At 38.3% G+C, this 27,172-nt stretch overlaps 1 protein-coding gene across 1 annotated transcript in view; it reads right to left on the bottom strand.

Annotated features, from left to right (window-relative positions):
* The window catches only part of LOC306800249 (sodium channel protein type 5 subunit alpha-like), a gene marked incomplete at both ends in the record, with an annotated part of 31,367 nt that extends 8,487 nt beyond the window's left edge, over positions 1-22,880 (bottom strand). The window contains 17 exons of the mRNA XM_079302209.1: positions 823-943; positions 3,083-3,520; positions 5,198-5,551; positions 6,314-6,514; positions 6,874-7,112; positions 8,931-9,057; positions 9,752-10,123; positions 10,682-10,864; positions 11,932-12,129; positions 12,587-12,728; positions 13,387-13,444; positions 15,985-16,188; positions 16,900-16,991; positions 17,741-17,869; positions 19,434-19,538; positions 21,511-21,629; positions 22,626-22,880. Of these exons, the coding sequence (XP_079158335.1) occupies positions 823-943; positions 3,083-3,520; positions 5,198-5,551; positions 6,314-6,514; positions 6,874-7,112; positions 8,931-9,057; positions 9,752-10,123; positions 10,682-10,864; positions 11,932-12,129; positions 12,587-12,728; positions 13,387-13,444; positions 15,985-16,188; positions 16,900-16,991; positions 17,741-17,869; positions 19,434-19,538; positions 21,511-21,629; positions 22,626-22,880 (3,337 nt within the window). The remainder of the gene's footprint in view (positions 1-822; positions 944-3,082; positions 3,521-5,197; positions 5,552-6,313; positions 6,515-6,873; positions 7,113-8,930; positions 9,058-9,751; positions 10,124-10,681; positions 10,865-11,931; positions 12,130-12,586; positions 12,729-13,386; positions 13,445-15,984; positions 16,189-16,899; positions 16,992-17,740; positions 17,870-19,433; positions 19,539-21,510; positions 21,630-22,625) is intronic.
* Between the last annotated feature and the right edge of the window lie 4,292 nt (positions 22,881-27,172).

The raw sequence follows: 27,172 nt of genomic DNA, 5'->3' as shown, positions 1-27,172 counted from the left end.
GGACAGGCTCTCACTGACCTGCTGTTGGGGCACACAAAACTTCAAGGTCTTGGAAGAGTCTTGATGTTACAAAAGCCCTTCTCAGTTTCTGCACACTCTTCAGAAAGCAGAGATGAGATGATGTAACCCCAGCATAGAAAGGCACCAAATTTATCAGGATTGATATCATGAAAGCCAGCATTGTTACTTATTAGGGTAGGGAAGAAATCATAAAAGTACTGAACACATCCTAGAACAACTTGCAAAGCTAGATATTGTTTGGTGTTTTGAAAAGAATCCTCAGATTGTTGAATGATATTTAATGTCCTTTCCAACCCAAGTCATTCTATGATTCTCTAGTCATCATGCTATAGAAATTCAGTTCACCTCAGCAGCTTCTTTTTTTAATTTCACTCCTTTGAGCTTGTTCATGAGATGCTATACAAGGAATACTTTTACTTCTGCAAAGCACTAATAAATCTGATGTGCCAAGTGACCATTGCCATGTCCTGACCCCACACAAACTTCTCTTATGTTAAACCCCCAGAGTGACTTGGTTGCTGTTGAGTGAAATTCATCTCACCTCACAATCCTATTTTTCAGAAGGGGATCTATGCCATTGCCCATGTCTTACTTGGAAGCAATCGGCTTTTAGGGGAAAGGGATTTATTTTTCAGGTGTCTCAGTCTCTGTGCTGACTAGATAGGGATAACTATTTAGCTTTTTTTCAGATAACTAAAATTAACTGAAAATAATCTGACCCTATTGGCTCAACACCACTAAAGAAACAAGTTGAGTTTTCACTCTTCTCACTTCCCAGTAGTGAAACTATGAGAATCTTACCTTCTGGAAAACATTGTTCTGGAGACTTGAAGTCTTCAGAAAATTCTGGAATCTGTTTTAAAACATCTTCAGGATTTGTCAGATCCACTGTGCTGACTGCAGAAGAGCTGATAGTGTCCAACTACCGAGCACAGTAATGTCAGTTATTGATTCTTTCTAATTCAGATCCAAATCAATAAATTAATCCATGAACAAATAAAGCTCAAAACTGAAGCTTTGTTATGTACTAATATTACAAGTATTGTTGGTAATGGAATAAACTTCTTGATTTTAAAAGATATAAGCTTAGAAGTACCAATAGGTGCATTCAAAGAGAGGCCAAAGCTCCATAATTGCAATATCTATCTATGTGAACCAGATGTAACTGCCTAACCAGCTGGGAAATTGAAGAGCTTTTAAACTGATATTAGTGAGTGTAGTTCTCAAAACAGGAGAAATTATTGGGTTAAAACCATGAAATCATGGAAAGATGAATTCACACAGGAGACCCAGATAAATATATCTGTTATCAACCAGGAACTGAGCACCCAGGACAGGATTTAGGAATTAGAAATTGCAATCATACCCTGTATTCTTCAGTTACAAAGCTTTTTACCATCCCATTAAACCAAAGACAGTGTGCTATGAGTCAGCAGTTTCTTAGCAATTACTTTATGCTTTTGTTCTTTCATATTTCCATAATGCTGTTTTTTACCTCTTTGAATATATTCTACATTCAAAATTATTTTTAAAAAACTCTAAACTGGTAACAATGATCTTTAATATCACAGAGAGAAACTCATTTCAAGTATTATGTTTCTTGAATCCAAGATATTTAGGACACAGGCACTTTTGGAATTTCCCACATGGAAGCTTATCTCTTTTTAATTCTTTTTTCAATCCTCCTTTTTTGTGGAGTCAGAATTTAAGAAATGGAAAGCATCAGAGATTATTTTACAAATCATTCATAATTACTACTAAAATTACCTCATAATCTTCCCATTTCTACATACTCTATTTCCTATAATTATATTTTTCTTTAAAATAAATATCTAGAATTCCTTTGATTTTGCTGACAGAATTCCAGCTCCAGTACTGGCTTTTGTCCTGCCAGACCAGGTTACTGCAAGTTCAGAGCTGCTTCTGGCACTAAACTTCTCTCTGGCAAGGCCCTGAACAGAAATATTCCTGTGTTTGACCAGTATTGGAAAGTCAACAGCACTTAAAAAAAAAAAAAAATACCTCTTTTCCTTCTGGTGATGAGAGTTCACTCTTCCTGTCCTTTTCTAGATAAAGCACACTGAATTCTTCAGAGGAAAATCCTGATCCTTTACTTGAGCTGCCTGAGTTTTTTCCTCTGTCTCCCCTTTGCCTCAGGTGATTTTCATCCTGAAATTAATCTGTGTATTAGAGGGGCTTTCTTTTGCCTTTTTAGGGAGTGTACAAGCCAGAGGGGAAAAACCAATAAGCTATAAATTTAATTTCAGGTGGGAATGTCCAGACAAGGGTTATAAGAAAGGAAAATTTAGAGGGTCTGATTTTACCCAAAGATAGAACTTTTTCCCTCCAGACATGCAGCAAATGAAGTGATTTTCGTGGTCTATTCAAAACTTAAAAGAGAATTCTTACATGATCATTGAGAGGGAAATTTAAGTTGGGAAATTATGAAACAAGAATGACAATTGTGATTGAAACAGAACTGAAAAATTCATAGAGCACAAAGAATAGGGCAAATATAGAATGTACTATCAAAAATATGTCCTTTGATAGAGTCACTCCATACTTATTCCCACCCCCTTCTAATAATTACTACATGCTACACACAGCAAGGAAAAATACAAAGTAAGGATCAGAGCTATAAATTCATATTCTAGGTCCATGTTGATGTTCTGTATGCAGAACATGTATTTTTGCTGGTTTGTGTGAATAATACTGAAACAGTTGACATTATTCATAAATATTTACTTTAAAAAATCCAAGTTCACCAAGGACTGCTGCAATTACCTATGTGCACCAGAGCATGCTAGCTAGAATTCCTCCAAAAATTTTCTTTTAAAAACATGAAAGAATCTTGATTTTAAAAGGCTCCAGGTGATGATTTCCCTCTTCTATAAATATTTTTACTTTTGATTCTAGTTCAGAACTTTGCAACTGTCTGGAAGTGGATCAACATATCCCACCCTGTTCTGCTAGAGATGATCTTCTCCCTCACATCTCTCCTTCCCTTCATGTCTCTACACAATTCTACCTTTCCAACACTATAAATAAAGGAATCTTTTACCTGTTTGCTGCATTCTGTGTCAGTAAATGTGCTCAGTTTATCATCATCTTCAAAACCCTCACTTGTATTCTCTGCCTCAGCAATAGGGACACAAACAAATATATTGGGGTGTCTAACAAAATCTTCAAGACCTGGGCATTTGTCCCCGTTTTTCTCAATCCACCCATTATTGTAATTATTTTTACAAGTTTTTGTCTCTTCACTCTTGAACCCAAATGAGTTCTGTGCAGTCAGTTTGATTTTCTTCCTGTGCACTTTCTTTATCTGCCTGAGCTTCCTGCAGCAGGCGTCCCACGTGGCGCCCTTGGCCAAGCGGAATCCCTTGCGGATCCGAGCGAAGGCGATCCGGAGATTGTTCATCTCTCCATCATCCTCTGTTGTCTGGAGACTGTCAGCACTGAAAGAACTCAGCAGCAGTGCAATGAAAAGGTTGAGAACCTGAAAGAAAACGAAATAACAAAAAATAAAATTAAGTCTGGAGGCTAACATTTGAAAATCTGAATTCTAGCTTTGAAGAACACAGGTGGTGCCAAAGTTCAGTCTCTCCTGAGCAAACCAAAACAAGGTGATGAGGAAGTGGCAGCACCTGATCACATTGTTGATGAAACCAACTCTATCAGAAATTTCAATGTTCTCATTCCTCTCTTCTCAAAAAATGTAATTTAAACTACAAGAGAAAACAGATCTGTGTGCCAAATGCATTATTGTGCAAAAGCGACTTTTCAAAGGTTAAAGTAAAAACATAGACTCACATCCTGTCAGTTTAATTGCCTCTTCATTCTTCAAATTAGAATTTAATTGGGCCTCTATGGAGTTACTTCAAAAATTCTGTGAGAACAGATTCAGGCCCAGAAATTTCCTCAAATCTACCACATTATCACAGAAATCAAAACCAAGGGAATCTCAAAATTCACTTTCTTTTTCTCCTTCAAATAAAGGAATTTTTAAAATTGCTTTTTGTTGTTGTTGTTGTTTTTTTGTTTGTTTGTTTGTTTGTTTGCTTGCTTTTAAGGGAATGTGAAAATTTAATTTTTTCACTACTATTTTGGTTTCTAGTGGGATCCATGTATCTTAACTTTTATCATGGCAGAATTGGGCAGATAACACTCTAAGCCATCCAATGACCACAGGCAGTGGAGAATATCAGCTCTTCAGAGATCAATTCATCCCATCTGTCTTAGTTATTGGCTTTAGGCTGGAATAAATCTCAGACCCAGATACCTCCCTCTGCTTCCTTGGATCATGAGAAAGCCTGAACAAAATGTGGGGGCTAAACACTTCATTGCTTGACAGATAACATTATGTGATATAGGTCTCACTCACAGAATTTCATCACTGACATCGATCCTTGCAGTGTGGAACAGGCAGGACATTAAATACATATTTAGGAATCAGCCACAGAGCAGAGATTTCCCATAAAAGATTTGCCTAGAGTTAAATATGTTCAGATTTGTTTTACAATTAAGAGGAGTATGGCATATGAATGAAGGACATGAGGAACAAAGACACTAAAAGAAAATATTTAGGATTTGCTCATCAAGAAAGGACAGCACAGGATCAAGGAAGGACCAAGGACCATAAGACTGTCCCTTATGTCCCAGCACAGCATGTGTGTAAGATCAAGCTCTTGGATATGAAAGTGCTTTGAGATGCCTAAAAGTAATTGTGACTGCTGTGGTAGTACTGTAGGTTCTGCCATGATAAAGAATTCAGTACTTGCATGACATCTTAAAAAATAAATAAAATTGATTTACAGAGTACTTAAGCACTTGGCCTAATTAATTCAAGCAGGTAAGCCATAAGCCTCACTGATTATTTACATCCAAATCCCAAGATGTGAAGAAACATAGCTGCCTGTCGTGCGTTTACTGCAAAGGTATTTCTCATCACATTGCCACATGAAAAGGTCAAGTGATGCTGTGTGCAAAGCTCACAAAATGGGAAAATACAGACAATGGCTCAAAGGTGAAAGGAAAAAGAGGATTTTGCAGACTATGACATGTATAGACAACTTTTCCACTTGTTTTTAGGGAAACTACCTTTTGTTGTCAGAACAGCCATTAACTGGAGTCCACCACAGGCAGGATGAAGAGAGGAACACATTGCAAAACTTACCACTAAATTTCCCATCACCATGACCAGCAGAAAGACAACAAGACACAGTGATGGCTCAGCAACCACCATGCAGTCCCACATGGTCTCAATCCACTCTCCACACAGAATTCGGAAAATGACGAGGAATGAATGGAAAAAGTCCTTCATGTGCCAGCGTGGCTTGCAGTCTTTGGATATTTTAGTGCAGTTGAGAGCATAATTTCTCCCAAAAAGTTGCACCCCTACTATAGCAAAAATGAAAACGATGATAGCCAGGACGAGGGTCAGATTACTCAGTGCTCCCAGGGAGTTACAAATTATTTTAATTAGAGTGTTTAAAGTTGGCCAGGACTTTGCCAGTTTGAAGACCCTCAGCTGTGTAGCAACACAAAACATAGTGTTAGACATAGGCAGAGATAACTCATCTTTGCACCATGCAAATCCTACAGTAACCAAATTACTGATATTCTGAACTATTCCAGCAATGCAACATTTTTTGCACATTAATACTTTTTAAAAGTATTTATAGATATTTTTATTTCTTTTGTCTGGGCAATGCTGCAAACATAAACTAATCACCTCAAAGGACCAAACTAACTTGAGACCCTGATAAATGCTTGGCCCATACACACAGGTGTCCATGCAATGCTCTTGATGGAGAAAATGGTGCCTAATTTACATGTAGAACAAAGGACCAAAAGTTCAGGGACTGCTGCTGTAGCACTATGAAAAGAGTCTATATCTTGATAAAGCAATTTAAATCAGTCCCAGCATATGAAGTGGATACTTTGACATAATCTCACATCTCTCTTTAAATACTGTTTATTTCTGTTTGTACTATGACAATTCTTTCCTAATTTCCTGTGCTAATTTTTAATTATTTGCATCAGTTTTTTAACATGCCCCTTCTGGAATATTTTTTCCTTTGAGTATTTCTCAGTGAATTCAAAAGAAATTTACTTCTTAAACTCTTACTCTGACATCACAAAGAGTTTGAATATGTTTCTTATAGACAAGAAGAGGAAATAAAAATAATTGGAGTTAAAAAAATAATTTCTTGCCTCCTAACTGCAGAAGTATTCTCTATTAAATTCACAAGATAAAGTTTCATACAACTGAGCATGCGTGAAGCATTACCAGTCTGAAGGATCGTAAAACTGACAGGGTTCCTCCTTTTCTCCTCTCTTTCTTGCTTTTGTGTTTGGGGAAACTCAGTTCAATTAAACTCAGTGTGACAATGACACTGTCAAAAATATTCCAGGGCTGCTGAAAATAGTAATAGGGATCTAGAGCGATGATTTTTAAGATCATTTCTGCAATGAAGATTCCCGTAAAAACCTGTGACAAAGAAAGAGTAGCATCAGCCTGAAAGTAGCCATGAATTTGTCTTATCTCTAGGTCATGTTCTCTCAAAAACAATTATGGACAGCTTAATAAAATCCATGTTTATGGATTATGTTTATGGATTAATAAAATCCATGTTTAATTAAAGTGGGAGAATTTTTTTCTGCCTTCTCAGAAGCATGCCTCAGAAGCAGTGTATACAAATCTGGGAATTATCTATATTAGAAACAAAGTTTATAAATGCAGGGTTTGCTAATTTTTAATTTTTACTGTTATTTTTTATGTTTCAAGTGAAAGCAGACATCAACCAATTAATTAATCCTATAAAAAGTCACATAACAGAACTTGCTTACCAAGTTGCCTATTTTAAGCATGAATTTAAAAGTAGGTGACATATTATTGTGCTCCAGCGCCATGAACAAAGTGTTCATCACAATGCAAACGGTGATGGTGAGATCAAAAAAAGGATCCTTTATAAATGCAGCCACTTTTTCCTTGATTCTCAACCAAAGTGGGCAACAGTCCCAAATTAGATACTTTAAAGCAAAGTTCTTCAGGCGTGGTGGGCATTTCTGCTGAGCTTCTTCATGTTCTAAATGAAGAAGAAAATCCTTCTATCATTAATTATCACTGAGCAAGATGGTGAAATAACAACTTCAAGTATTGAAATGACCAGAAAAGAAAAAGGAAATCTCTCATCTCTCATAGAGTTTCCCTGCACATTCTACCATTCATGTAGTTCTCACATCAGCAGATAAACGTGAAAATAAAAATTCAGAGAAAATTGGATTCCAAATTCTTTTGTGAGTACCTCCTTCAAAAGCCTTTGGAAAGATTTTTAATTGTCTGACACAGACTGGTACTACAACCATCTGAAAATGCAGATATTTGTGATGCAGAGGCCTCACCACAGCTTCTCATGCTCTTGTAGGACAATACAGCAGCCACAGCATTTCCCACCTTGTCCTCACACGTGTGTCTGGGACAATGGCTCTGTCACACCAACATTTTTTTGTCTCCCTTGATGCCCAAGGCAGTTGAAAGAATCAATAGTAGACACAGGAATTCTGACTCTAGTAAATCCAAATTGACTGAAATTTGGCATTTGGCCTCTTCTATGAGAAAGGTCACACCCACCATTTCCCAGCTAATGCAAGTTGAACTCATCCCCATTTTCCACAAGTAGAACTTGGGACAGAAGCCATTTTGTCTTTGTCATTTTCATCTTCTTAATCAAATCTAAATCTTATAGCTTTTCTTTCTTCACCATTAATATTAATGAGCCCTTCAAAACAATTTTGACCCATCTTAAGTAAGTCCTCTGCAAATTCATTGACCAACTGGAACTAGCTTTAAAAACAAGCACAGTAGGAATTACTCATCTGGTTTTCAGAGAGCTGGAAGCTTTTCAGGAATAAATGAGCTGGATCTGACTCATATCCTTTTCTTAATTGGACCCATCCTTATTTCTTCCCTCTGTTTAATTTTCATTTCTTCTCTCCCAAGCTCAACACCTACACCTGCACCCTACACCACTTATTCCAGAGTGATCACTTTGATTCAATCCTCACTCCAGGTCTAGCTCTTGTCTTCCACTAGAGCTACAAGTCCTATTCCACCCCAGTTCACAGATGAAACTGTGCAACAAAAGCCAGATCTTTGATGAATTACACTGCAAGGCAAAGCTCTACTGGATGTGTTGCAACTGTGATTAGACCAGGAAAAAAAAATCTAAAAAATTAAGGAAAGGGACTTTTCTGCCACAGGCTCTTCCCTGTTCAATCCCATACTTGTGGTCCAAGAACTGGTGGTAGGATTCCTCAAAAGGGCCAAAAGCAAACAAAAGTTCATTATTGTGAATAACTTGGACTGAAATTTTTCAGCAAGATCTGCAACAAGACTATCAATAAACAGAATAATTGTCACTGATTAACTCCCATCAAAAATTCACATGGGAAGGTAAATTAAAGGTATAAAATTGTGAAGTTAAATATTCAATATCCAAGAGTTGCCACAAGTAATTTTGCTTCCATAATCTTATTAATTGTTGAATTCTGCATGCCTGTGAATCCTCTGAATTCAGCCACTGACACAACAGAAATCAGAGGATCAGGAGGAGAAAACTGTCCTAGTCCTGCAGGCCAGATGATCAGAAATATCTTCCACCCACTCTCACCCCAAGCCCCTTCACTCTTTGTCCTACAGAACAAGCTTTTACAGTAGGCAAAGGATGTGTTCCAGCATATATACACTGTGAAACACCTTTTTTTTTCTAAAATAAGTCCAAATTAACAATGAAATTCTTAACCACATGCCTAGAAATCTCTGCTAACCTTTAAGAAATACGTTTTGTTCTTTCATGGTAACATTACTTAAAGGGTTGAAATAAACTTAATGAGCAACCACTTACCCTCCAAGACACTGGTAATTATGCTGACTACACTTGCTGCCCTTTGTCTCTGAAGAGCCTCATTAAAGTACTCCACTGACAGATGAGGAGGTAAATGCATCATGCTGCTCTCATCATGCACAGCTGGCTGCTCAGAGAAGTAAACACGATTAGGGAGATACCACAGGAGTGAAATGAGCCAGGATGTGATGATGGGCAACTGTGAGAGTTAATAGGAACAATGACATGCAGCCAAATAAATGTACGTTTTTACAAGATGTAATAGATGGTGAGATTGAAGGTCCTACTCTTTGATGGGGCTGCAGTGAATGGATGCAATGTGGTGCAAGCACAGCCTTGGAAATGAGGGGAAATAGGCCTAGGAATTATTTAAAAGACTAATGGAATAGGAAAGAGGTGAAGGATAAATAGGGGAAATTGGGGAACATACAGGCAAAGCTGCTGCATGATGCTAAAGGGGCTATGAGCAACAGCTACAAAAAAATCACAGGTATTATTCAAAATTACACCCCTGGGCAGCATTTAGGATGAAAAGACTCTTGGGTGACTCGCAATTTCAGCACTAGAAACCTTTCAAACTATGTTAGTACCATTAATGAATAGCAGAAACATAACGTTACAACAGGAAGGCCAAAATCCAATTTTCAGAAAGTATCAGACAAATAAAAACCTGTTTCTACTGAAAAATTCCCACCTCAGCTTGCTTGAGTTGTTTGCCATTAAGGTGAAACTCTTCAAACAACAAAAAACAACCCAACCCTACCACGGATCGACAAACCACAATATAAAGCATATACTTAAAACATGCTATTTTCCCTTACCAGACCCCCTTTTCCCAAGTCTTCCATGACTGGTGGAAGCACGGCTCCTTCAGAGGACACGGGATCTTGGCTGTGCACCCTGCTGCTCCCCACTCCCAGCCCCAAACCCACCCCGGGCTGTTCGTCCGCGCCGCCCTTGGTGCTCCGCGCGCAGCTGGGGGTGGCGGGGTGGGAGCTGTGCCCCCGCTGGCTTTGCAGGCTGGGCCTTCTCCCTGGCCGTGCTCCCGACAGGGACTGGCACCGGGGTTTGTGTCCCCCGGGGCCGTGGGTGTCCTCGGCGCCGGGACCCGGCTCCGCTGCGGGGATCTGGAAGTTGAAGATGCTCCCGTGGCTCAGCCGGCGCTTGGCGCTGGGGGCCAGGCCCAGGAGAGACTGGGAGCCCAGGAAAAGCAAAACAGAGAGAACATCACAACATCGCAGAGAAAATCTGGGGAAGATGTAAATTATTAGAGCTTTGTAGCGTTTACTACCAACCAGTGCAAGTGAAAAACTCCTTAGTTTGGACTAAAACTCCTTGATTTAGATTTTTCGGGAAGGATTTTCTTTAGATTCTCAACAGCAGATAATAAAACTTTATGAGGTGTGCCAGCTATTTTTGAGATAAGCTTCATACTTACATTTTTAGTATGAAATTTTTCACACAGAATGACTGTATAAAAGCTAAGCTCTGACAGTCATCCACTTCTTTTTATTTCTTGTTGTTAAAGAAAATTTATTTAAATATTAACTTTGCTTTCATCTTTCATTTATAATACCTCCTTTTCAAATTCATTTTTACATCTAATTCTTCTTTATCCCAAAATTTGTTTGTTTTAAAGACTTAAAAGTGAGCTATGTTTGCAATGGGATTTTTGTTTATGATTTCAAGCCATTAATTTTAAATTAAAGTTAGAAAAGCTGTAAGGATCTCAGATTCAGATAATAGATTACCAACTTTCGTTGACTGTCTGGGAGCTGTGACTTGGGGAGTTCTTCTTCTTCTTCATTATCTTCTTTTCCCAATGACTTATTTTTCTTTTTCCTATTGCTCCTTTCTTTGATTTCTTTGGGTGACAGAGAAGAGGCTTCAAAGGAGCTAAGGGACAGGATATCAATCCCTTTAATACCCAATGACTGAAATTTAAAAAAAAAAAAAAAAAAAAAAAAAGGATGATATTTTTGCTGGGTGCTTTGAATAAAAGCAGAAAGAAAACACTTCCATGCTCTATATTATTATTTCCTGTTAACAATTTGTGTTTCACAAAACTCATTAAAAATCTTCAAATATGTGCTAATGTTAAAAGAAAGATGAGAGTTTCCCCAGCATATGGAGCACTGAACAATTTGCTATTTGAAGTGTGTTATAAGATCACATGTACTGGGCCTGCCAGAGGCAAAATAATCACATTATAGCTCCTATTCCTCCATATGGCAAATTTGCTTACAATAAAAATGCTCAGTTTGAAAATAATGCAGTAGAAAATAATCTTTCACCAAAATAAATGTTCAAACCTTAATAAAAGTCTTTTTTTCCATTAGGGACTATATTCACAGTGTGGATGATTTTCATTCCCATGCTGTATTTAGGGTGATATTTTAAAAATAGGACTATCTTGTTCCAGAAGCTTCTATGCTGTATAAGTTATCAAGAGACTTTTCATTCAACTAAAATAGGTTTTGGCTCAGATGTTAATGCAGCAGAATTACTGTATGTTTCTTTACTCAGCAGCCCAAATGACAAAACAGAATAAAAAATAATTTAAAAACAACTATATTTTCTTTTGGAATTTGCTAGTTGATGGAATTCTATGTTTTCCAGATTTAAAAGCGCTGCTTTTCTCAAAGTAACATCACCTATAATGCTTTTTAACCAAAATAAAAGTCATTGTTTCACAGGAAACATACACATCTGAACAAGGAGCTGTTCAGTTGTTCAGCAGCTCCATGAATCACTAATTTCACTAAGTTATCACTTGCTCCTATTTCCATGAGTAGTTTCTGTATACAGTTGTACACAGGGAGTGATGTTTTTTCTTATGTCTGGATGAGTCTCTGAGCAACCTGGTCTAGTGGAAGGCATTCCTGGCCATGGCAGGGGCTTGGAATGAGATGGTCTTTAAGGTCTCTTCCAACCTAAACCATGTTACTTGACCAAGAATAGAACAACGAGACAAACACTTGCAAGTGAATAATTTACGTACCTCTTGCTCCTTCTGCAGTAATTCTATAGCTTCCCGAAATTTCCTTTCCCTTGCCTCAGTTTCAGCAATGGTGGCCTTGTTCTGGTCCTCGTATGCCATTGTTACTACAGCCAGAATCAAGTTGACTAGATAAAATGAGCCCAGAAAGATGACCATCATGAAGAAGACTACATACACCTTCCCAGAAGCTCTGAGGGTCTGCAAGCAACACACCCCAGAGATAAACATTACCACAAAAAATACCAAGTAGGCTTTCAATGTGTCCCTGAAGTTCTTTTAAAGCACTGAGCTTCCTAAACACAATGCTTCAGGAAGCTTAAATGGAATTAGAAATTTCTTTGTTATTCTTCCCCATCTTCCTCCCTCCTCCTATACCCCTCATGTGTGAATCACTGATCCCACGAAGACAATGGAGGAGGCATTTTTACATTTTTGAAGGGACATTTTTGAAAAATCCTTTTAGGACTTTTTTTCCAAGAGCAGGGTGGAAGGAGTGGGAAGCACTTCAGCATCCCTTTTCTAGAAATCACAGGTAGGAGGGAAGATGTGGGCTCAACAGCTTGCAGCTATTGCTTTTGTTTGAGGTTTCTTGTGTTCTCTACACATTTTCTGATTCAACTAGAGATCAGTTCTGAGCCATGCACAAAACTGGTACCTGTTGGTACAGACGCTCCCAGCAGTCCTGGGTCATCAGGCGGAATAAGGAAAGAAAAGCCCAGCCAAATGTATCAAAACTGGTGAAACCATAATCAGGATTTGGCCCAATTTTACAGCATTTATAGCCAGGAGGACAGTCCCTAGAATTAATAATAAAAAGCAGAGCTCTTATAAATGTGCAGGTTTCAAGGGAAACTTCAGCTTTGTGTAAGAGTTCTGATTATGTTTCAGCTCTGCAGTTCATTAGAGTGCAAAACAATTTTCTATTCCAAGTAGTGTTGGCTGAGAGATGGGAAAAGCAGCACCCACAATCCAGAAACAAAGGAATAAGACAGGAGGGAGTAACCACCATCCCAGGACAGCTCTCTCATCACCAATCCTCATCCACTTCCCTTCATACAAAGCAGTCACAGCTCCCTCCTTGCCTCAACTTGCCCTCCAAAATTTGTGTTTTGTTTTTTCAGTTTAATACTCATGAGCCTTCTGGAGTGTCTGTCCTGTGCAATATCCCACATCTTTCACATTTTCAGTTCTCATACATCCATGGGAAAGAGGAAGACAACACTTCAGGGAAATCTAAAAGACTAATTAGTCCTGAATAAGCCAACTGCAAGTTCATACTTCATTCCCTACAAGACTTAAATTATCTGACTGTTTACTATACTTTGTTTTTTGTCCTCCTGTTTCTGCATTCAAAGAAAGATTGGAATTTCTGCTTTTGTCTCACATGACTGATCAAATATAGGAGCACTGAGGCAGATAAACTTCCAAGGAAGAAATAATCTTAAGTGCACTCACCCAGCACCAGGACCACACAGCAAAATATCCACAGTACCATTTTTCCTAGCAAAGTCATCTATTAAAAAAAAAAAAAAAAAAAAATTTAACCCACAGCACTTTCTAGTCTGAGTCCTATCATTTAATATGAGTAGTGATGAGTAACCAGTGACCTGTAAGACTGAGTGCACAGGTTTGCCATGCTCACATTAACTGCACAGATTGCAGGATGCCCTGGCCTCATTTATAAACATGCATATGTGTGTGCAGAAGTTTCAAACTGAAGGCAGTCCTTTAATTCAGAATTTTTAAAGATATAATCACTTTGGCTACACTTATATAAAGGAAATGAGGAATTGGAAGACATAGTCTCAAACACAGTCACTGAATCCCAGAGGGGTTTGGGTTGGAAGGGACTGTAAAACTCATCTCATTCCAACCCCTGCCATGGCAGGGACACCTCCCACTGTCCCAGGCTGCTCCAAGCCCTGTCCAGCCTGACCTGGGACACCCCCAGAGATCCAGGAGCAGCCACAGCTTCTCTGGGCAACCTGTGCCAGGGCCTCACCACTCTCTGAATAAAGAATTTCTCCTTGATGTCTAATCTAAATGTTAAACCAATCTAGTATTTGGTAAATGTTGGCACAACCTGGCAGAGTCCTGGCCTGTAGCAATGACCCCTCTTCAAGAATGTGTGCAAACATTGCTAAGAGTAGAATAGATCAGTTCTGTTTCCAATGAGCAAAAAAAAAAAAAGTCTGGTTCTGAGGGGGAAGAAAGAGTATTTGGTTGTGTGAGTTTTCCCCACTGCTGAGCCAAACAGCAGCTCCTAACCCCCCTCAGTGAGAAATGCAGATTTATCCAGTAGGATGCTGGAGTTGTGCCCTTTTTGAACTCTTCCCCTATTTCTCTTAGCATTAGTTACTCTGTTATCAGCAGAATCAAAGTAAAAGCTTTAGCTAATAGCTAATTATCTCCATTAAGATGTGGATTTATTATCCCAGATGTAAGGGAGGTCTCAAGTCTCCCTGGTGCTTCTCAAACATCTCCTGTACTTATAAGTCAGCACAATTCAGAAGCACCAGGAACCTTTGCAAATACCCCATAGAGGAATGAATATCTATCTGGGCTACTTCCCACTGAAATTTTGCTCAGCTCCACTCCTGCAAACAGGGGGGAAAAAAAAGAAAGAAAAAAAAAAAAGTTTTTTTTAAGAAGATTCAGTGTTTGAACTTCAGAGAATCAACAGCATATAGTTATCCATGTGGGAGATGGCAACTACCCACAAAATCAGGATGAAAGCAGTCCATTAAAATATATAAAAATAGTTTTATAGAAAACTGGGCTTATAGAGCTATGCATCCTAAATCCTGTAAGAAAGTAATCTACAATGCATTAAACCTGCCTAGGCTCTCCTTTTTGGCACAGGATTTGAACAACACAAAGGTTGTGAAGCAACACAAAGTTTATATTTCTTGAGCTCTGTTTTCCCCACACTATTGACTTTATACAGCTTCAATGTTCTGCATAGACTAAAATATAGATCCTTTTACTTCTTGTTCTTCAGCACAAAAAAAAAAAAAAATCAGCATTTTTAGCCCAGCTTTGTTCACATTCATGGTCTCTGTTACAGTGTTCTAGTCACTGATTGGCTCCTTTTCAAGTTTGCTTTCAATTAAGATTTTTACCACATTGTGTACATGCAAATTACTTCCTTCTTATGTGTGGTCTTTTGGTAGGAACAAGGAAAAAAAAAAGATTTTCCTCAAAAATATTTTCTACACTTTCTTCCCCTGGACTTTGAAGTTACTGAACAAATCCTGCCTGAACAAATCTCCCACACAGTGTGTGGGTAAACAGCAATTCTGAGTGACTTTTCATGTATTTGAGAGTTCCCCTGGGAAAACTCTCCCTGCCTGCACTGCTGCTGTGTCTGAACTCACTGGGAGGGATATTCTTCAGTGATAAAACTTTCTTCATGTTTCTGGCACAGACATTGATTATTTTGAATATGTTTTTTCACATATATTAAAGCTTCTCCTTTAACACAAGGCTCTGCTCTGCTATTCTGAATTACATCATCTTACAGTTGTTCCTCTGAGAATGTTTTGATGCATTTTCAGATCTCTGCTCCATGGTTCCATCACCAGCATCAGCCAAGGTGCAAACATGAAACGTGTGTTGTATATATCTTATATAAGACATAAAATAAGATCTATTTGATGTCAAGAAGGAAGTAATTTGACTTTTCAATAAATTGCTCTGTTTTAAGCAGAGCAGCAGTTCTCACTGAGCAGGAAAATGAAGATGCATGGGCTCTTCAGCCTGTAGTAAAAAAAGGTGAGCTTTGGGGAATTACAACAGAGAATGAGCTAATGCATGTTTCAGTTATTGTCATATCATTTGGGGAAATGTTACTGGAAAATTTGGGAGTGCTTTTTCTTCTAATGAAAGGAAGGAGTGCATTCCTGGATGCCTGCTCTGGCAGTCAGAAGGCCATTATCAGGTAATTATTCATCAAAATATCAATCAAAACACCAATATAATTCACAGCAGTGGTTATACATGTATGCACAGGTGTCTATAGCATCTAAAGAAGAATTAAGGAGAAAAAATTACCTGAATCATTAGCAAACTTTTCATAACTTTCCCATGTTTTATTGCAAAACTCTGTCGTGTTCCTGATACACTTTTGCCTGAGATTGCCCTTAAAAAGCTGGAGGCCTATGAGGGCAAAAACACTCAGGCAGAAAACAGTCAGGATCATCACATTAGCAAGTTTCTTGACAGACTGGATAAGTGCCCCTACAATGATCTTGAGCCCTAAAAAGAGAATGCAAAGAGGAAAAGCAGGATGAAGAACTGAGATTCAAATATCATACTTATTTAGAGTTAAAACAATGTATAAAACCAAAGTATAAGAATTACAGGATAATATGTGGTAAATATATTTGCAATACAAGTATATTTAGGATGAGAGTGACTAATCTTTTTCCTCCTTTTTCCTCCTACAATTTTTAGATGTTCTTTTAATCCCTGAAAAATATTCATGCAATATGACAAACCAGAGATAGCCTAGTTTTCTTTATCCATGAAAAGTAATATGCATAATCCAAATGATACTTCCAACACTGGTAATTTGTGAAGATAATATCCAATCTGAATCTCTCCTGGCATGCACTGATGATGTAAGATCATTAGTGGTAAAGTCCATTCAATATCCAGAATTATTTCTGTGGAACCATAACACACAAAAAGAACATTCTGTAAAACTGACATTATAAACTGTGAAAAGTATCTTTAAAAGCATAATAATAATAAAAAACCCCCCTATATTCAATATTCATTCTAACACTTGATTCATTCTGACTGGGATAGATGAACTGAAACACTTTTTTTGTGCACAAATTCAGCTGTGTCTGCAACTTGTGAAAGATATGAAAAAAAAAAAAAAAAGGGAAAAGCCAATGTTTTGAGTGAAGCAAAGAATGAGCTGTAAGTAGGAGAAAATACTCAGCAAATAAGATTTCTTACCTGGGACTACTGAAATAGTTTTTAAAGCTCTGAGAACCCTGAATGTCCTGAGGACTGACACACTCCCCAAGTCACTAAATGCTCCCACGTACCTGTAAAGACCAGATGTGAAACACCAAGGGGCTGAACAGAGTTAACAGGGCAGTTATTTACAGTGGTCATTCTTGGATGTCCATCTTTCCAATTGTATTTTAAATATTAAAAAGACTATATATCAAGGATTTGTCTGAAGACTTATAAAATAGAAATGCATTTTTTCATTATTAGAGTTTCCCTCTGAGGTGGCTCCTGGACTGTCCACAGTTGCTTTTGTGTGGGCATCTTCAAACATCATTCATTTAAGATACAAAGGTACCACTCAAAATCGGGAATTTACAAATGCTGGTTGAATTGGTTAGATCTCCTTTCTGTAGCTGCATTTAACCAGTATATAGAAACTTGCTCATTACCAGAAAGTTAGGCTTTACCTATGTTTTTTTGGACATGAAGCTGTAATTAAATCCACTATCCTGGTATCTATACCCATCAACCTAACTGCAAAATTAAATTTTCATTCATGTGGTCAGCAGGTCTCTATTTATGCCCAGCTCTTACATTTCACCTGGCTAATCACACCCATTCACACATACCCACCACTGGGAATTGCTCTGCACAGCTCTATTCCTTTCTTGAAAGGTTAAAACATTATTGCAACACAGTGAGTGCTAAACGAGGGGAAAAACCAATGTTCTAGACAGTTTCAGGTGCAATTAGGAGCCATGGGTTGGTTTTCAAACCACAGCAATGAGAATTTCCAGCACAGAGAGTCAGGTTTTATTTTATTTTATTTGTCCCCACTTACGCCATGACGATAACGGTGAAATCCAACCAGTTCCAGGGATCCCGAAGGAAAGTGAACTCATTTAGGCAGAATCCTGTTGCCAGTATTTTTATCAATGATTCAAAAGTGTAAATGCCAGTGAAAGTAAATCTAAGGAGGGGAGAAGAGAGCCAAAGGGAAAGAGCAGGGTTAGCACCCAACAGAAGAGGCACGGTCAGATTATTTAATGTCTGGGCAGACAAATGAGACAATGCTGGGAGATCTAACAGATTTCTGTTGGATTTCTGTGTATTCCATCAATATCTGTCTCACATGGAGGTGGAGACAGTGGCTGACTGCAACATGGATATGCAATCCATGACACACTTTTTGGCATTTGACTTTTTTTTTTTCAAATTCTTTCATGTGAGTCCCCATAATTTCAGAAACACCCAACTCCCAGTTACTAGGTAAAATAAAGAACCAAATTTGTATCTTCTTCCAGTTTCAAGCAGTCAAGTGAACGTGTGATGTGCTGTGTTATTTCCTTTGGGCACACAGCAACCCTTTCTGTGCAGAGTATTTAAAACACTTAGAGGAATACCAGAGTAGAGGGTTTTCAATTTAAGATGGCAATTATTCTTATTAATGGAAAATTATCTGTAAAAGCTCTTCTGGACTTAACTGAGTGCACTTATAATTTCAAGAAGGCAGTGATATCCCTACAGAATTCAAAGGCTTTCATCTGGTAGTCAGCAAATGCACTAAGAAATTATATGGATGTAGTGCTTCCCCTTTTATTTGGAAAGAAGTATTCTGAAATTATTCTTGAGATGCATTTGAATGGTAGCTGATGCCAACAACAGATACAACTCTGATCCAACCTTTAACTCTCTCATAGGCAGGGAAGCAACTCAATATCTTCTGGAGATATGTATTTTAATACCATGCAGAGTCTTGTTCCTGCTTGCATGAGAGTTTGCCACTCCAAGCTGTTTCAGTGTCATTTAACATGATATAGTAAAAAATAATTCTACATCTGTTTTTAATACTAAGTGTTGAGGAATCATCTCCTTTACATTAGGTGTCAGAATTATCAGCATTCATATTCTAGCATTTTGCCAAAGTGAAAAAGTGACAGCTGAAATAGTCTCTAAAAAAAAAAAAACAAACAAAACCAAAAAAACCATGCCATTATATATTTCAAGACTGCCTACAAAGCATGGATTTATTGTGATTTAACATTGCAGGTGTTGGCAGCCCTGAAGATAGAAGCTTTACATTCTAAAAGCACTCTGCAGGCCAAGTGCTTCTGACAGAGCATTTTATTAGAGGAAAACTCTGCATTTCAATATAATTAGCCAGAATTTTGAAAGGCAGCAACTTCTATACGCTCAATCAGCATCACTAACAGCAGGAAATGCATCTTGATAGAGAGCAAATAATTACTGAGTAACTTCAGAAAGTGGGAAAATTGGAGCAGCACAACAGACACGAAGCCAGTTCAACAGTGGAGCTCAATCTACACTTACTCTCTCCTTACACCAAAATTATTGTATATATTTAGTTTAAAGACAAAACTACCTCCTCAAATAAAATCTAAATTTAAAAACCCCCTTAAGACAAGAAACTTTCCTTTTAAATCTCCCACAAATTATCTTGAGTGAAAGTGTCAAGTCTCAATAACTCAATACAACTACATAAATTAAAAATGTACATACCCACAGATACTTACTCAACATATGTGTTCCATGAGGATGATGAAGACTTGGGTGACTCAGTCAGAGCCATGAATGCACAATTAGTTATAATGGTGCACATGATAAACCAGGTGAACAATGTAAGTCATGGGAGTGAAGGCAAAGAATGTGACATGGATTCAGAAATGTAACTAAATATTGCAACAGTCACTGGCATATTATCTGGCTTTTTGTTTAAAGCACATGTAAGAACAGCATGCACAGAATTCACTGATTTTGAGCCATGTTAGATGACAGAACACCACTGCTGTAATTAATGGAATTCTGTGTTGATTACAGATTTGCTGCTCCAAGCATTTCCAGCCTGGAAAAAGGACTCTCAATCACCCTAGCATTGGGTGGAAAGATGCAATTTTAGTGTTGTATAAAACAACATACATGTTAAACACTTGCCCAAATCACAGAGGTGGAGCCCAAACTCCTCTGACCTGGCAAAGCTCTTCTCTTCCAAAGGAGAGCACGAAATCTGACAGGGTGATTGCAGGAGTCTCAAACAGCTCTAGATCATGGAATCATAGGGTATGCTGAGTTTGAAGGGACCCATCAGGGCCATCAAGGCCAACTCCTGGCCCTTTTAGGACATCCCAAGAGTCACAATGTGTGCTTGAGAAAATTGTTTCAGTGCCTCTTGAGCTCTGTCAGGTTTTGTGCTGTGGCCACTGCCCTGGGGAGCCTGTTCAGTGCCCAATCACCCCTGGGTGAAGAGCCTTTTCCTGATATCCAATCTAAACCTCCTCTGGCTTGGCTCCAGCTGGCTCCTCGAGTTCTGTCAGGGGTCACCAGAGCAGAGAGAAGGAAGTTGAAGACCACAGTGAGCCTCCCCTCAGCCTCTTCTTCTCCAGGCTGAACAGACCAAGTGCCCTCAGTCACTCCTCATGGGGCTTCCCCTCCAGACCCTTCACCATCTTCAAAGCCCTCTTTTGGATGCTCTCTAATGGATTAATGAGGGTTTTGTATTGTGATGCCCATGTTCAGCCAACTCTAGGGGCCTGCTGGCCCCTAGGAGCTCATGTTTTGACACCCAAGCTCACACACACTCTGGAGCTGGATCTTGTCATACCACACCTGTGGGCAATCCATAGGACAGACGAGTATGGGAAGGACATCCATCTTTGCTATTACCCATCCTCTCCATCCCCACAAAAAAAATTCCTAGCTCTAGGCATGGTCCAGCTCTCAGAAGGAGCTGGGCCACTCATGGAAAGGCCAATGTCAGCCAATTTCTGCCCAGAAAAAACCCCAGATGAGAGGAATCACCCATCCAGGGATGTCTGCACACTGCTATGATGACAGCCTAGAGTCACTGAATCACAGAGCCAGGAGATGGAAATCCAAAATCCACCCAGGGACATCACAGACTCCACTCTGGTCTGATTCAACCTCAAGAAACAGCTCAGGTGTCCTTTCCCAGTGTCAAACTGGAGCAATACATTTGTGATTCCCACCCCTAACTTTGATATATAAGGTGGGATCTGTATTACCTTTATAATCCCAAGTCATTCCTGCAACAGCATTCCTGCAATAGCATTCCTGGAAATATTTACTTTCATGTACCACATGTACACTTTTTGAATCTTATTTCCTAAAGAAACAAAGTTTCCATGGGTTTTTTGGATGTTTTCCTGTGTGTGCTTGCCTATCTCAAACTTTTCTCTCAAAACTGGCCAATGGTTGATCAGCTTTGTCATGTGAGGTGAATTTAATTTCCACATTTGGCAAGCAGAAGATGAAAAAGAGGATAGAGATCTTATCCATCTTCTTGCTGAGAAAGGCTTCAGAATGAGATACTTGTTTATGACACATCAGGAAATCAATGTCAGAGCTCAAAACACAAATCTGGAGAAAAACAGGCATAATAAGCCAAATACTCAAAACTTATTTCTAAATATCACAAGAGCATCCAAACACTAAAAACATCTAAGATGATTTATAAGCAGAATCTGTCTGTAGTGAAGAAAAGACCAGATCAACTCAATGCTGTAAAATACAAAAACATAGGATTATGTAAGGTCTCATAATCCAAAAGAGTGAATAAAGCTGATAAAAGGATATGAATGTACTAAAATTTTAATTGCTCTTCTTCGTATTGGATGGAAGGGACTGAAGATCCACAGGGCACGTGTAGCAGTAAATCTGTAGATTGTTTTCTGCTTGTTTAGCACTATGAAAATCTTTTAAAAATAAGCAAGCAAGAATTTGTCAGGAAGATGAACACAGAACATATTTTTGTGCTATAGTCTACTGTGTCAGTCATGATCAGGAGCTTGAATTTCACTTTAGCCTGATTAACTGGAAAGGTTGTATATATTTGCTATTCTTTCATCAGAAACTTTAACTATCAGGCTGTAAAATATTCCTTAGCACAAACTTCTTTCTTCAATCCTGTGATTTGCAGAGTCCTGCACAGAACTAATTTTGCTTATGATTATTCTCTTAAAATAGAATGAACCCCTCATTGAGTCAAGATGTACAAGAGGTGCAAGGAAGAACTGCAGCCTTTTTCATTATTTGCTATTCTTGACAGTGATCCTCTAGTTCTTAGGCTGTAGAAATTAGTTCAATGTTTAACCTCCTCTCAAGCAAAAAGCATAATTCCCAATGGATTAGATTCCATTTCTCTGTTTGTTATCAAAAATCATATTCTTCAATATGTCACCATTGGAATGCAGAGATTGAGTCAGGAGATTGTAGGAATTCATCAGCAATTGTTTTAAAATAATTTTTATGCTTAAGTATCATTTCTTGTATGTGTAAGTGGAATAAAAGCATTGGGATGGAGTGAAACACTGTTCAAAACTATGGACTTTATGAAAATGTACAAAATTATGTACAAAATGTACAAAATTACTATAACTTCTAATTATTATAATTTCTTTCTCAACCCCCCTTTTTTACCCTTATCCAATTTCTTTTTCTGCTTCTATTCTGATTTCAATGTTAAGCAAATTCATATTATTTTATTCTTAAAGTTAAGCTTTGGCTTAATCACTCTACTGTGCCAAGTCCATGCATTGTTTAACCTAGAAAAGGATGAGAGTTTCTATAAAGGGATGTGAGCAAAACTCTTTGACAGATTGCCCACAGAAACGTTTGGCAATACAGTAAATCAAATCAAATTAAATTAAATTAATTAAAAATAAAATCCAAGTATCTTGATTTGCTCTAACCTTATGATCTTTGTAGTATGGGTCAAGGTCCTCCAGTGGTTCCCCAATGAGCTCCGGAGGAGGATTTCCATAGAGAGCTGGCAACTTCTGGAAAGCTTTCAGGTCAAGCTGAGGCCGTGGTTTCTCCTCAGGTTTCTGTTCTATGGTGTTTCTTCGACAATTCTTTTTGGCAGCAATTCTCTTTTTGATGGCTGCTAAGGATTCCTGAGTGAACCTACGGAAGTTGTTGGTACCAGGGAGCAAGAATTCAGCCATTTTTCATGCTTCTCTTCCTCTCACTAATTCTGTCCAAACAATAGAAACGAGTAGAAAGGAAGTCAAGTAACTCCGAAATGGGTAAATTAGGGAAATGAAACAACTGTTTGCCCATGCATGGCTAAGAACATCAATTTTCTAAGCCATCAGCTTCTACAAAGAAGGAAAAAAAAAAAGAAAATACATGATCAACACCTTTTTCAGTGAATGTCTGCTCAGTATTTTTTCTAATTATATACACAGATAGGATGTGAACAAACCTCTATAAACTTAAGAGCGCATTTAAGATACACATTATCCTAAATGTTCTTGAACTTCTCAGAAAAAAAGAACCAAACAAGAAAACAACCTACTCTTCTGGTTCAGCCCAACATTTGGAAATGGGACAGCAAAACTCATCAAAGTGCAACATCAAACATGTGGAAGCTGTCAGCAGCAGGAGAATCAAGTATTGAATTAACTAACGAAGATGGGAATATTCAAATGGAAAGTCCATCCTGGTGGAGGCGGCACAGGAATGAGCAGCATCCAGGAGGATTTAATTTGTGACCCACAGAGTCATGACATGGAGCTGACTCAATGAGCCAAGACATGGATACTGACTGACAAGGAGAAATGCTTGATCTGGAAAAAAAAAAAAAAAAAAAAAAAAAAAAAAAAAAAAACAACCCAAAAAAAACCCAACCAAACAAAAAAAAGTGAGAATAGACTACAAAAACACTTTTTACTTTTTATTAAGAAATCTGACCAGGTTTTGGATAGAATCCATTGACTAAGCACAACCTGAGTGTATGCTCTGCAAGGAGATTTCTCTAAAATATTTTCTTTGATTATGATCTCTGAGAAGGCATTGTTAATTCAGTAAAGGTTCAGGGAACTCCTGAGCCAGTGCAGCCCCACCTGCACACTGAGCAATGATCCCACCTGGCTGAGGGTCTCTGGGGTGGATCAGTGCTGAGCAGGCACAGAAGATCCCCTTGGAGCCACACAGTCAGGTTTTCTAACTCAGAAGCTGCCATACCCCTTCAAGTGTGCTTCAAATTTGACTCCATAACAGCAGTGAGTGCTTAATCTTGAAATTTAACTCCTCCTGCCTGGCAACCTCTTCTTCCACCTTTCCTTTCCAGACACTGCATGGAGCACCCCAGGAAAACACAGCCTGAACCAAGAGGATTTGTTTTACTTTATAAACAATTTTTTTTTGTATGTGCTGACTGCCTGTATCTTCCCCTGCCATGCAATGCCTTTTCATTTCTCCCCAGATACAACATGATTTCAGCTGACCTCACATTGCTGAGCTGTAGGAAACCATTGCTGTGAGAATAACAGCTGGAGGCCAGTGACAAACTAACTGCAGTGAAATTGCCCCATTTTTGCAGTCTGTCTGCCTCTCCCATTAAAGCAGCACACAAAATTATGAATATGGGAAGTAACCCTTGCTCCCAGCACAAATTAGTATCATTTCTGGAAGAGAAGTAGGGCAGTCAGGCAAGAATAGTCTTCATTCCATAGTTTCCAATATCAGTCTGGAAGCTCTGTGCAGTATTACAGCAAGAATAAAAACTACAATCCACTTGCAAGGTTTCAAGTCTTCATCTGGACAAAGTGGTGTTTGTTTTGTTGATGTTCAGAGTAATTTAGATGTTGTGGTATCAGTAATGGGAGCTGTGAATGATGCATGAAAAGATGCAATTTCTGTGCAATGCACAGAGGGATACAATAATTACTTTATTAGGTTTTGTGCCAAATTTTTTGAACATACCCATCCCTCTACTTCCATAAAATATTACCTGATCTTAAAAGTTCACCATTAAAATTCTGTGTTTGTTGCAGATTTCATTGTGGTTTCATGTCTTCCCTTCCAATAAACTATCTTGTAACCTTCCAGAAAACAAACTTTGATTCTCACACTGTTTTCCCTCAAGACTATTCCAGGGCAGAGGAAATTCTAGGAAAACAAGAGGTTGCTGGCCAAAGCCAAGGATGGGGAATTAGAAGGAAGAAGGGCACACAGAGCCTGGAGAGCAGGCTGGGGTATCTTTCCTGGTGGTTTTATAAATTGCTTCAAAAATTATGGAAAAATTAATTTTTCAAACAGTAAGGGAAGAAAATCAAGCCTTGAGCTTGTTGTCTCACAAGGCAGCAGCAAAATTTCCATGAGAACAGCTGCAAGCCATGGAGCAAAAGGCTAAAACTACACTTTTCATCCATGGGCAATTCTGAGCTAGTCAGCCTAATGTTGAATAAAATCTAACAATTATTAGAAATTTAGTAACTGGAGGAAAAAATGTCCCTGATTCATTCAAGCATCTTTAAAAATATCCCCAAAGTAATTTCTGTTACACATAGTCTCAGGGAGGGTAGCAGAAAAAGACAAATGAGATGTATTTAGTTTTTATGTGACAGGTATCAGTGGAGCAATTTGACCTAAAGAGGAAAAATAAATGTTAAAGCAAAACCAATTTTCCCCTTTATATCACAGAACAAACCAAGTACCATTTTGGCCTTTTCTTAAGATTTGAAATACCTACAAAACAGTATCATCTTTAATATCTCTTCAAAACTAAAATTTTTCTTATCCTTGGAATTCCTGAAGACCAAACACCGACAATGAAATGACCATAATCAAAGAATAGTTATTTAAATTAAAAAACAAAAATACACAAACAAAAAAGCATTTATGATTTGTTCTCTCAGCTGTCAAACTTACTTTCTATGGATTATTTCTCAAATACCAAAATGTGTAGCTAGATATATTTCCAAAGTAAGAATGTGCAAACACATTCTTCCAAATTTATTCTCCTCTAGGAATCCTCATTGTGAATAGACTGGGAAACAAGGTTATTGTCAAAAATATTTCATTCCTTTTATTGCTATAACTATCACTCCAATTCAATCCCAGTTAATGAATAAAATTGTTCTCAATTATTTGTTTTTATGGCTTCATCATGTGTTATAAAAAGAGGTGAAAAATGTTGGTTATTCCTGTGTTTGGCATGACCAAAGTAATTAGTATGATCAGCGTGGCCAGGATCACCTTATTTCTTTTTGTTTCTTTGTTTTCTTGCTTGGAAGATTGTTACTATACTTCACTTGTTCTGCATTGCATCTTTCTACAGCTGAATTTCCAGAGGAAAAGTCAAATTTTTCTAGAACTAAATTTAAAAATGTAAGTACTAGTAGATCAAAGTTTCTGTAGAACTGTTCTACTCTTTCCCATAAAACATTTCTGTGTTTTGAGGCAGATGATTTAATCAAACCAAGCTGACATTTTCTTAATGGCCCTTAAGATACATATTAAAGTAACACTTGTATATTAACACATGTAAATTTTTAATCAGAGAATAATTTAGGTTGAAAGAAAATTTAGGAGGTTCCTCAAAGTGGATAAGTCATGAGGTCAGGGCTTTTCCCAGACAAATCTCCAAGAACAGTCAGCACAACCTCTTTGAGTAACCTGTTCCAGTACTTGACTGTCTCAACACATTTGGATCCCCCTTGTTTAAATTTATGGCTCTGGCTGCTTGTTTTCCCACTGTACAAAATTGTCACAATAAAAACAAAGAAAATATTGGATTCATAGAATGATTGAATGCTTTGGGTTGGAAGGGATCCTAAAGATCATCCAGTCCCACCCCTTCCCGTGGGCAGGGACAATTCCATCATCCCAGGCTGCTCCAAACCCCAATGTCCAGTCTTGGACACTGCCAGGGATCCAGGGGCAGCCACAGCTGCTCTGGGCACCTTTGCCAGGATCTTCCCATCCTCATAGGAAAGAATTTCCCCCTTATATCCAGTTTAAATCTCCCCTCTGTCAGTTGAAATCCATTTTCCTGTCACTCCATTCTCTTGTTTAAAGTCCCTCTCCATCTCTCCTGGAGCCCTTTAGGCACTGGAAGAGCTCAAAACTCTCCCTGGAGCCTTTATTTCTCCAGGTTGAATAACCCCAGCTCTCTCAGCCTGTCTTTGATTTGAAAGGTAAAAGGCACCCCCCAAAATGCCTCTCTATAAGGAGAGCACATATTAACCCTTCTTCAGCCCATTTAGTTACTCCTCTGTTGCAGCCTACAAGGAACTTTTCCCAGGTCTGTTACCACACCCTGTGCAGCCCCACTGAGATTGCCAAGGGAGGCAGATTCCACTCCCTCCTTGCAATCCACAAAACTGAATTCAGAGCAGCTAATGATGACTAAACACAGAGATTAACATAGACACATGAAGACTACAAAAAAAAACCCCAAAAAAACTAGCAACAGATTTGTCTCACTAGTGTGAGATAAATCCCCACTCTT

Source organism: Erithacus rubecula (assembly GCF_903797595.1).
Source record: "Erithacus rubecula genome assembly, chromosome: 3".
In the NCBI taxonomy this organism is placed as follows: Eukaryota; Metazoa; Chordata; class Aves; order Passeriformes; family Muscicapidae; genus Erithacus; species Erithacus rubecula.
Note: the sequence above shows the minus strand (reverse complement) of the source record. Positions and strands in the feature narration are given on the sequence as shown.